This window comes from Scyliorhinus torazame, chromosome 14 (assembly GCF_047496885.1).
Source record: "Scyliorhinus torazame isolate Kashiwa2021f chromosome 14, sScyTor2.1, whole genome shotgun sequence".
NCBI classification, from domain to species: Eukaryota; Metazoa; Chordata; class Chondrichthyes; order Carcharhiniformes; family Scyliorhinidae; genus Scyliorhinus; species Scyliorhinus torazame.
Genome location: NC_092720.1, coordinates 143,181,645 through 143,193,144, shown reverse-complemented (window position 1 = coordinate 143,193,144; position 11,500 = coordinate 143,181,645). Strand labels below are relative to the sequence as shown.

Below are 11,500 nucleotides of genomic sequence, written 5' to 3'. Positions count from 1 at the left end.
CGGGTACGCAATGCGTGGAACAACGCAGAATCGCCGAGCAGAAACTTACAGTCAAGTTCCGCACACGAGTATGGCCTCAACCGGGACCTTGGATTCATGTCGCATTACATTCCCACCATCTGGCCTGGGCTTGCAAAATCCTACCAACTACCTGGCTTGAGACAATCAATTCACACCTCTTTCACCTGTGATTATACCTCTTTCCAGTTGCTCTGTCTGGGCCTGTAAAGACTTAATTACCTGCAAAGACTCGCATTCAAAGTATCTTATTGCATCTTTTACTTTGTCTATATATATGTTTCTGGAACCCACCTCTTAATTCACCTGAGGAAGGAGCTGTGCTCCGAAAGCTAGTGATTCAAAACAAACCTGTTGGACTGTAACCTGGTGTTGCAAGACTTCTTATTGTGCTCACCCGTCAAACGCAGGCATCTCCACATCAACATTAACCCAAATACTGAGCTCGTGCATGGTCAATATTAACCCAGATACTTAACTGGTCCATGGTCAATATGAACCCAGAAACTGAGCTTTCCCCCTATGATTCTGGCATGTGGAGCCACTGAAGAGTAAACCAAGGACCCTCCACAGCATCACAGCTGGCCAGGCAGCGTAGTGCAGGCGCGCCATGACCGCGGCTGCGCAGTCTTGTTCCGGCATCAGTGTGGTTCCGCAGTGTGTTCGGCGACACTGCGGCTGCGCTGTCGTGAGTGGCGTCACTATGGCTGCGCCGTGTGTGTGTGTGTGTGTGTCTGGCGCCTGCGCCGTGTGTGTGTGTGTCTGGCGCCCGCGCAATGTTGACCTGGAGCCGAGGGAGAACTGCAACTCCCAGCAGCCCGTGCAGGGTGCTGTGCGCAGGCGCAGTGAAGCGAAGCTGTGTGGCTGACTCTGGCGGCGGTGAATCTGAGGTAACCGGGAAGGGGAGGCGGGCAATTGGGCGACATGGTCAGCAGGCTGGTTCAGTGGCTTCCCGCCGTAAACGGAGGCTTTCTTTATGTGTTTGTTCAATGTGTGGGAGCCAATGACTGTTGCCCACTCTGACTGCAGTTGAGCTGTTGATGTGGGGGCACCCACATTCTGCCCCTCCAGCCTGTTTTATCAAAGAACAATACAGCACAGGAAAGGCCCTTCGGCCCTCCAAGCCTGTACCAGTCATGATATCACCCTCAGCCCAAACCCTCAGCACTTCCTAATGCCATATCCCTCTGTACCCATCCTATCACTCTGTCTGGTCATGGTTATGGCCTCAAACCCACATTTACATCTGTCTCCTATCACCCGCGACTTTCTAACTCATCTAAACTCTGTCTAACTCAGCCTTCAACATATTCACTGACCCAGTCTCTGCTCTCTGAGGAAGGGAATTCCTCAGAGTAATGGTCCTCTCAAACCTCAGAATTTTATAGTCTTCAAGAAGATCTCCTGTTCTAAACTCCAATGACTACAGGCCCAAGCTGCGGAACTTTTCTCTATAAGAAAATCCTCTTCATCCTCAGAATAAAAACAAAGTTCAGGAAATGTCCACCAGGTCTGGTAGTGTCCTGTGGAGAGAGCAATAGACATTTCAAGTCAAATATGACTCTTTAAGACTTGTCTTCTGCTTCCAATACAAGTATGTCCCTGCTTAAGTAAGGAGGCCAAAACTACACAGTACCTGCAGTCTCACTAATGCCCTGTATATTTGTAGCAAGATTTCCCTCTATTTTAATAGAACCCCTTTCAATAAATACTGTCTGCAAATCTGGCTACAATAGTCTGTTCCTTCATTGAAGACATTATTATATATTGTAAATAGCAGAAGCCCTAGCACTAATACCTACAGTTTGCTCACCTGAAAATGACTGATTTATCCTGAATCCGTTTCCTGTTAGTTAGCCAGTTCTCTATCCATGCGATTGATAGCAGCACGGTATAATGGTTAGCATTGCTGCCTCACACCGCCAGGGATCCACATTCGGTCTGACCTTGGATGACTGTGGAGTTTTCACTTTCTCCCCATGTCTGCCTGACTTTCCTCCAGGTGCTTTGGTTTCTTCCTACAGTCCAAAGGTGTGCAGGTTAGCTGCATTGGCTATGTTAAAATACCACTTGGTGTCCATAGGTTAGGTTATGAGGATAGGGTGGAGGAAGTAGGGGCTGGGTAAGGTTCAGTGCAGACTCAATGGGCCGAATGATTTCCTTCTGCATTCTGGGATTGGGGAGAGCGTGGGGGAGGAGTTAAACTGCATTCAGATTGGGGAGAGAGTGGGGCAAGGGGTTAAACGTGTCTCTGAGATTGAGGTGGGTAGGGGGTGATAGCTTGCAGCAAGTTTGATCTTTTTTGCTGTCTGTTTATTTCCTGTTTGGCGAATCCTGCTTATAGAATTTACAGTGCAGAAGGAGGCAATTCGGCCCATCGAGTCTGCACTGGCTCTTGGAAAGAGCACCCTAGGGTGGAGGTCAACACCTCCACCCTATCCCCATAACCCAGTAACCCCACCCAACACTAAGGGCAATTTTGGACACTAAGGGAAATTTATCATGGCCAATCCACCTAACCCGCACATCTTTGGACTGTGGGAGGAAACCGGAGAACCCGGAGGAAACCCACGCACACACGGGGAGGATGTGCAGACTCCGCACAGACAGTGACCCAAGCTGGAATCGAACTTGGGACCCTGGAGCTGTGAAGCAATTGTGCTAGCCATGGTGATCCTCATATACACTAGTATTCCTGCGAATCAGTAATCTGCTCGTTTTCAGTTTTTGAATTTATAATATAAATGTTGAATTTTCTTCTGCCTTCAGTTCAGTGCACTGAAGGTGAGGGTGGAGTGATGTCGCTGAAATTGAAACAAAGCTGATTGTGACCATTAACCTGAAAGTATAACTTCACTTTTCAAACAATTTATCACAAATGATTTTTTTCATTATCGTTTTGACTTTTCTTTGCTTTCTGTCCTTCTTTTTACTCTGTGCTTGTATTCTGTGTGCATTACTGATTTATCCTTTGTTTCGTTCTGCATCTCACCGTATGCATCAGGGGATGGTTGAATGATCTATTCAGTAGATATTGAGGTAACAAATGACAGATATTTAAGCAAACCAGTGGAGATGAAAACTATGTGGGTCAATGTTGCCCTCGGGGCTGGCTCGCTGCAATTTCATTGAGCGTATTTATTTTACGATTTGTTTTCTTGTGGGTATTTTAAAATGTGGCCAGTATTTTCCCACCTTTTCTATGATGCACCGATTGCATTCAAGTGATGGAAATATTGCAGTTCATAATTGGTTCAATTGTTGGTGGCAGAAGCAGAGACAGTGATCACCAAAAATCACTAGTGGCTTGTGAATCTGCTGAAACTGTCTTTGAGTCTTATGAACAGGTTGGCTGTAATTTATTGTGTATTTATAGAAGGAATCCTGTTATAAGTTGAGTAACAGCATTAATGTAGCTGTGCTAATGTAGTGTGCCTCACTGAGAAACAAATTTGAAGGATCACAGCTGACTGATGATCCCAAACCCCAAGGTGGCACGAAATTTTGAAAGTTGAAATGAATAAAAGAAACATTAAATAAATCAGAACATATCATTTGTTCCTGGAATGTCACTAGACCAGCATTTGTTATGCATCCCAAATTGCCCTTGAGAAGGTGGTGATGAGCCACCTTCCTGAACCACTGCTGTCCATGTGGTGTAGGTACACCCACTATGCTGTTAGGGAGGGAGTTCCAGGATTTTGATCCAGGAGTGGGAGTGCAAGATGTATGCCAGGATGTGTGTGACTTTAAGGGAAACCTGCAGTTGGTGGTGTTCCCATGCATTTACTACCCTTGTCCTTCTGGATGGGAGAGGTCACAGGTTTGGCAGGTGTAATTGAAAAACCCTTGGTGAACTGATGGTACTGCATTAGGTGTATAGCACTCACTGCCACCACTGTGTGTCAGTGGTGGAGGGAGTGATTGTTTAAGCTGCTGGATGTGGTGTCCATCAAGAAAGCTGCTTTGTCCTGGATTGGGTCAAGCATCCGGAGTGTTATTGGAGCTGCACTCATCCAGGCAAGTGGAGTGTAATAATCTATCACACACCTGACTTGTGCCTCGAGATGGTGGACAGGCTTTGGGCAGTCAGGAGGTGAGTTAGTCGCTACAGGATTCCCAGCCTCCAACCAGCTCTTGTGGGCATGTTCCATTTCAGTTTCTGGTCAGTGATAACCCCGATGATGTTGATAGTGGGGATTTAACAATGGTAGTTCCATGGAATGTCGAGGGGAGTGAGATAACCCTCACGGGGACCATGAGGAATCACTCATTGATCTCCCTATATGAGTTTCCATGGTAACGGGCAGAGGTCTGTCCATTTGGGACTTGGTATCAAGCTTTTTAAATAATGGCCTGGACCGGACTCTGAATGCTTGTTAGTGTGGCTTTACTTTTGAATTAAAATGATATTGATTTAACCTCTATCTTTGTGTCTCCTGGATTACTACACTGGCAATGAGGAGCAATAATGGTATTCTGGACAGCCATGCTTAAAAGAAAATCACCTCCGGTAAGAAGTGTAAGGAGGGAACCTGGAAATGCCGTTATTTGGATGTGGGTGTGGAGGATTTGCCCAGTACAGCGAAAGAGTATGCTATTTCTTTCTTGCGAATAGGGTAGAGGGTGACGACCGACAAAAGGTAATCCTTTTGACTGCCTGTGGAGCCCAGACATTCTGCATCGTCAAGAGCCTGACTTACCCAGCGGCCCCAGACTCTCAATCTTTTACTGACTGGTGGACTTAGTGGCAAAACACTACGACCCAAGACCATTGGTTATTCTTCAGCGCCACAGGTTTAATTCAGCCGGAAGCCTCCCTGGAGAGCCTTTAACCGAGTTCCTGACCAGGCTCAAGAAACTGGCCAAGTACTGTGAGTATGGGCCATCCCTGCCGGAGATGTTACGGGTCTAGCTGGTATGTGGGATAAACAGTGTCGTGACACAGAGAAAACTGCTTGCAGAACCCACCCTTGTTCTCAAAAGAGTCATAGAGTTGATGCTGTCCCTGGAAAGTGCCGAAAAAGGGGCCCAGGAACTCCAAGTTTCAATGGACTGCAGCATGCTCTATGTCGGGCATCCCCGGTAGCAGAAAACCTGTAAACAGCACTTCCGCGCCCTGTCAGCCACCTGATCCTTCCTCAGCCACGGCACACAAGGACATGGACCGGTGGCATCAAAACTCCAGGTCTTTGGGGAGTAGTCACGTGAGTGCTGTATCTGCAGCCGAAGGATGGGCCCAAAGCAAGGCTGCCAGAATCGTCTGTAAGCATATCGACCAGACCGGAAGCCAAAGTCATCTCTAGCCTGGGCCCTGAAAATTCATCAGCCAGAACAGGATAAACTAATGCAGTTAAACTGCATCACACCCCCAAAGTCGCCCCACCCCAATCAAAATTAAACTGTGGGTCAATGGTCACCATTGGAAATGGAAGTGGACATGGGAGCTGCCATCTCCATTATGAGAGAACAGACTTTCAGGTGCCTCCAAGCCGGGATCATGCCCCTGTGACTGCACAACACCACGGCCAGGTTGGCCACGTATATGGGGGAGCCTCTATGGCTCGTATGAACCACCTTGACCCCGGGCCAGGACCCAGTCTTCTGGGCAGAGACTGGCTGCAAAAATCCAATTGGACTGGCAGCAGATCTTCAGGATGCAAATCGGGGGCCTGTGTGAAGTCGTTGTGAAATATCCCAAGGTGTTTCAGGAGGGCCATGGCAAGGACAAAGATCTACATTGACCCAGAGGCCCTGCCTAAATATTTCCGAGCACAATTGGTCCCCTATGCCGCTCACCAAGGTAAAGGCCAGACTTGGGTATCTGGAGCGCCTCTGCGTAATATGCCCAATACAGTTTGCGGAATGGGCTGCGCTGGTGGTTTCAGGACTAAAGACCATTAATTGACGGGCAACAGAGCCTCCCACCTTGACCAGTACCCTGTGCCGCATTTCGACGATATCGACCCAAAGCTGGCTAGAGACCACATGTTTATCAAGCTGGGCATGAGCCATGCGTACCTTCAGCTGGAATTCTATATGCATCCAGGAAATTCGACCCCATCAATACCCATAAGGGGTTCGATGAATACAGCCACCTGCCTTTTGGAGTCTCAGTAGCGTGTGCCAATTTTCAGCACGTACTACAAAATATCCTTCAGGGCTGCCTCGAGTAACAGTGTACCTGGATACTGTATTAATCACAGGATGGTATGTTGCCTCCCTGGTGCTAGGGTCAAGGATGTCTCGGAGCAGTTACAGGACACGCTGGAAGGGTACGGTAAACAGCCAGTGGTCATGGTTCATAAGTTTTTTTTAAAAAAGGATGAGGTCCTAAAAGCAGAAAACAGAGTTAGGAAGAAAGTTGAAAAATCGCATCTCAAAGGTAGTGATCTCAGGATTACTATCTGTGCCACGTGCTCGTCAGAGTAGAAAAAGCAAAATAAATACGTGGCTGAAGAGATGGGGTGAGGGGAATGGTCTCAGATGACGGGGATGGGAACCTATGTAAGGAATCAGGAGGAGGAAACAAGGACAAAATAAGAAGACAGAAAGGGGAATAAGAAAAGTGATATGCAGAGAAACCAAGGGCCAGATTCAAACAGGGTCACAGTGAAAAATATTGGGAGCGGGACAAGTAATGTTAAAAAGAAAAGCCTCAAGGCTTAGTGCCTTAATGCGAGGAGCATTTGCAATAAAGCGGATGAATTCATCGTGCAAATAGATGTAAATGGGTATGATATAATGTGGATTATGGAGACAGTTCTGCAGGGTGACCAGGGATGGGAGCTGAATGTTCAGTATTTAGGATGTAGAGAAAAAGGAAAATGGAGTTGCAGTACTGGTTAAAGAAGGAATTAACACAATAGTGGGGAAGGATATATTATTATCACAAGTAGGCTTACATGAACACTGCAGTGAAGTTACTGTGAAAAGCCCCTAGTCGCCACATTCCGGCGCCTGTTCGGGTACACCGAGGGAGAATTCAGAATGTCCAAATTACCTAACAGCACGTCTTTTGGGACTTGTGGGAGAAAACGTGAAAACCCAGAGGAAAATTAGCTCCGACAATGTGGAATCTGTATGGGTAGAGCTGAGAAATACCAAGGCACAAAAAACACTAGTGGGCGTCGTATATAGACCCCCAAAACGCTGTGGTGATGTTGGGAATAGCATTAGAAAGGAAATCAGAGACGCATGCGATAATGGAACATCTGTAATTATGGGAGATTTTAATCTGCATAGAGATTGGTAAAATCAAATTAGCCACAATACCATAGAGGAGGGATTTTTGGAGTGTATATGGAATGGTTTTCTGGACCAACAGTTGAGGAACCAACTATAGAGAAGGCAATCCTGGACGTGAAAGAGACTCAAGGATTGTGTGTTGGCTCCCTGGTACCAGGGTCAAGGATATCTCTGACCGAACACAGGACATCCTGAAGGGGGACGGTGAACAGCCAGAGGTCTTAGGACAAATACGTACTAAAGACATGGCAGAAAGAGTGATGAGGTCCTACAGAAGGTGTTCAGGGGGTTAGGCAGTAAGTTAAAAGTCAGGACCTCCTAGGGTTGTAATCTCAGGATTAGTCCCTGTGCCACGTGCCAGTGAGGCTAGAAATAGGAGGATAGGGCATCTAAACATGTGGCTAAACTGTAGGAGGGAGGGTTTCAGATTTCTGGACCATTGGGATCTCTTCCGGGGCAGGTGTGACCTGTACAAGAAGGACGGGTGGCATCTAAACTGGAGGGGCACCAATATCCTGGCTGGGAGGTTTACTGAGTCACTCTGGAGGATTTAATCTAATATGGCAGGGGGGGTGGGAACCGGCGCGTTAGATTAGAAGGTGTAAAAGCTGAAGGGGAAATAGAGAACAAAAATAAGAGAACAACATCACCCTCAGGCAGAGCAAAACAGGTGACAAGTGTGAGAAGGGAGGTGGTCAATGCAGGACTGAGGGTGTTGTACCTAAATGTGTGTAGTATACGGAACAAGGTAAATGAGCCTGTTGCGCACATTAAAATTGGCCGGTACGATATTGTGGGCATCACAGAGACGAGGCTGCAAGGGGATCAGGACTGGGATCTAAATATACAAGGATATGTGTCTTATCGAAAGGACAGGCAGATGGGCAAAGAGGGCGGGGTTGCATTGTTCGTAAGGAATGAAGGTAAATCGATAGCAAGGAGCGATATAGGATCAGAAGGCATAGAAAGTCTGAGGGTAGAGTTGAGGAATCGCGAAGGTAAAAAGAACCTGATGGGATTATGTACAGGCACCCTAGCAGTAGATAGGATGTGGGGCAGAAAATAAATCAGGAGATAGAAAAGGCATGTAAAAAAAGGGGAATGTATAGGGGACAAAGAAATGGCTGAGCAACACATACTTTGTTTCTCTCTTCACTAATGAGGACACAAATCAGATACCCAAAATGTCGTGGAATGCAAGGTTTAATGAGAGGGAGGAACTGAAGAGCTAGTAGAGCAATGGTGTTGGGAAAATTTGGATTGCAGGTCAATAAATCCCTACGGCCAGATAATCTACATCCCAGAGTACTTAAGGAAGTGACTCTAAAAATAGCGGATGCATTGGTGGTCATCTTCCAGGATGCTATAGACTCTGGAACTGTTCCTGTAGATTGGAGGGTAGCTAATGTAACTCCATTATTTATAAAGGAGGTAGAGAGAAAACAGGGAATTGTAGACCTGTAAGCCTGATGTCAATGGTGGGAATAATTTTAGAATTCATTATCAAACATTTTATAGCAGAGCACTTAGAAAATAGTGGCAGGATCTGACCGAGTCAGCGTGGGTTTATGAAGTGGAAATCATGCTTGACAAATCTACTGGAATGTTTTGACGATGTAGCTAGTAGAGTTGACAAGGGGGAGCCAGTGGATGCGGTATATTTGGACTTTCAGAAGGCTTTTACAAAGTCCTGCATAAGAGATTAGTGTGTAAAATTAAAGCACATGGGATTAGGAGTGGTGTATTGAGATGGACAGAAAACTGGTTGGGAGACAGGAAACAAAGTTGGAATTAACGAGTCTTTTTCAAATTGTCAGGCAGTGACTAGTGGGGTACATAAGAACATAAGAACTAGGAGCAGGAGTAGGCCATCTGGCCCTTCGAGCCTGCTCCGCCATTAAATGAGATCATAGCTGATCTTTTGTGGACTCAGCTCCACTTTCCCGCCCGAACACCATAACCCTTTATTCCTTTGCTGCAGGGATCGGTGCGAGAACCCCAGCTATTCACAATATATATTAATGATTTAGATGAGGGAACAAAATGTAATATCTCCAAATTTGCAGATGACACCAAGTTATGTGGGAGGGTGAGCTGTGAGGAGGATGCAGAAATCCTTCAATGTGATTTGCGCAAGTTGAGTGAGTGGGCAAACGAATGGTAGATGCAGTATAATTTGGAGAAATGTGAGCTTATCCACTTTGGTAGCAAAAATAAGAAGGCAGACTATTATCTGTGGCCATAAATTAGGAATGGGGAATGTGCACCAACACCTGGGTGTCTTTGTACACCAGTCACTTAAAGGTAAGCATGCAGGTACAGCAGGTGGTAAAGACGGCAAATAATATATTGGTCTTCATAGCAAGAGGATTTGCGTACAGGAGCAGGGATGTCTTGCTGCAATTATACAGGGCCTTGGTGAGGCAGCGCTTGGAATATTGTGTGGAGTTTTGATCTCTTTTGTTGAAAAAGAAATTTCAATTAAGGGGCAATTTAGCGTGGCCAATCCACCTATGAGGAGCGATTGAATCTGTTAGGATTGTATTTTGGAGTTATAGTTTGGATTGTAGGAGCTCAGAAGAATGAGGTGGGGGGGGGGGGAATTTCATAGAAACCTATAAAATTTGATTTATTGTCAGGTGTACCGAGGTACAGTGAAAAGTATTGTTCTGCGTACAGTCCAGACAGATCGTTCCATACATGGAAAAAAACAACATAGGACATACGATAAATACACAATGTAAATCCATAGACACAGAGAGATCAGTTCAGTCCATAAGAAGGTCATTCAGGAGTCTGTTAACAGAGGAGTGAAGCTGTTTTTTAACCTATTAATGCGTGTTTTCAGACTTTTGTATCTCCGGCCGATGGAAGAGGTTGGAAGAGAGAATAAGCCGGGTGGGAGGGGTCTTCGATTATGCTGCCCGCTTTCCCAAGGCAGTGGGAGGTTCTAACAGGACTAGACAGGGTAGGTGCAGGAAGGATGTTAGAGGACAAAGGCCATAAATGGGGCAACGACCCCGTGCAACACGACGGAATTGAGGTCTAGGACTCGTCAATTATTATTGGACATTTATCTCCAACAAAGAACAGTACAGCACAGGAACAGGCCCTTCGGCCCTCCAAGCCTGCGCCGATCATGTGCCCTTTCTAGACCAAATGCCTGCATCCTTCTAAACCCTGTCTGTTCATGTGTCTTATCTTTTTTTTTTTAATTTAGTGTACCCAATTCATTTTTTTCCAATTAAGGGGCAATTTAGCGTGTTCAATCCACCTACCTTGTATGTGTCTATCTTAAAGGTCACTAATGTGACCTACAATGCCTCAACCACCTCACTTGGCAGTACATTCCAGGCCACCACCACATTCTCAGTAAAAAGACGTCCCCGGCACATCTCCACTGAACATGTCCCCTCTCACCTTGAACTTGTGCCCCTTTGTAATTGTCATTTCCACCCTGGGAAAAAGCCTCCCAACTGTTCACCCAATCTCCCCGTTATAATTTTATAAACTTCCATCAGGTCGCCCCTCAGCCTCTGTCTTTCTAGGGAGAATAATACCAGTTTATTCAATCTCTCCCCATAGCAAACACCCTCCATACCAGGCAGCATCCTGGTAAACCTTTTCTGTACTCTCTCCAACCTGGCCATCTTCCCCATCTTACTGGCACCCCCACACACAGGCTCCACAGTACAAAGCCTTCACAAAAGTGAAGCAACAGCTGTTGTCATCCAATATCTTGCCGCACTATGATCCCACTGCTGGTACTAACATGCGATGCCTCTCCCTATGGACTAGGGGCAGTCCATAATAGTCGGAGTAAAGAAATTCCATCCACACATTTACTGCCAACACTTTACGATAATCACGGACCAAAACCCATGCTGTCTTTTTAAGGTTGACAAGTCAATCTCGCGCATTGCTTCAGCTCAGATTCAGCACTGGGCACTCTTGACGGCATATGAATACTCTTTTGAGTACTGCCTGGGAAAGCACATGCCAATGCTGATGGCCTGAATTACCTACTGTTACCCACAAGCTTGCAACCCCACCGAGAATGGACGAGGTCATCATGACTTTGAATTTTATGGACACCCTGTCTGTGTCCACCAGGCAGATCCAGACATGGATCCAGAAAGACCCCAATTTGGCAAAACTGTGCCATGTGATCCTAAGCGGCAGAATTCAAGGACACCCTACTGAGCACCTGAAGCCCTTCCTATCTGAAAGGCAC

The 11,500-nt window shown here is 46.3% G+C and overlaps 1 protein-coding gene across 6 annotated transcripts in view; it reads left to right on the top strand.

Moving 5' to 3' along the window:
* The first annotated feature begins 839 nt into the window (after positions 1-839).
* The window catches only part of LOC140390079 (centrosomal protein of 63 kDa-like), a 157,951-nt gene continuing 147,290 nt past the window's right edge, over positions 840-11,500 (top strand). For 3 of the 6 annotated variants that reach the window (XM_072474965.1, XM_072474969.1, XM_072474963.1), the window contains exon 1: positions 2,959-3,057. In XM_072474965.1, coding sequence (XP_072331066.1) covers positions 3,034-3,057 — 24 coding nt within the window. In that variant the 5' untranslated portion in view covers positions 2,959-3,033. Of the gene's footprint in view, positions 909-2,958; positions 3,058-11,500 lie in introns of those variants that run through there. The other 3 variants (XM_072474968.1, XM_072474966.1, XM_072474971.1) reach the window with 2 other exon arrangements.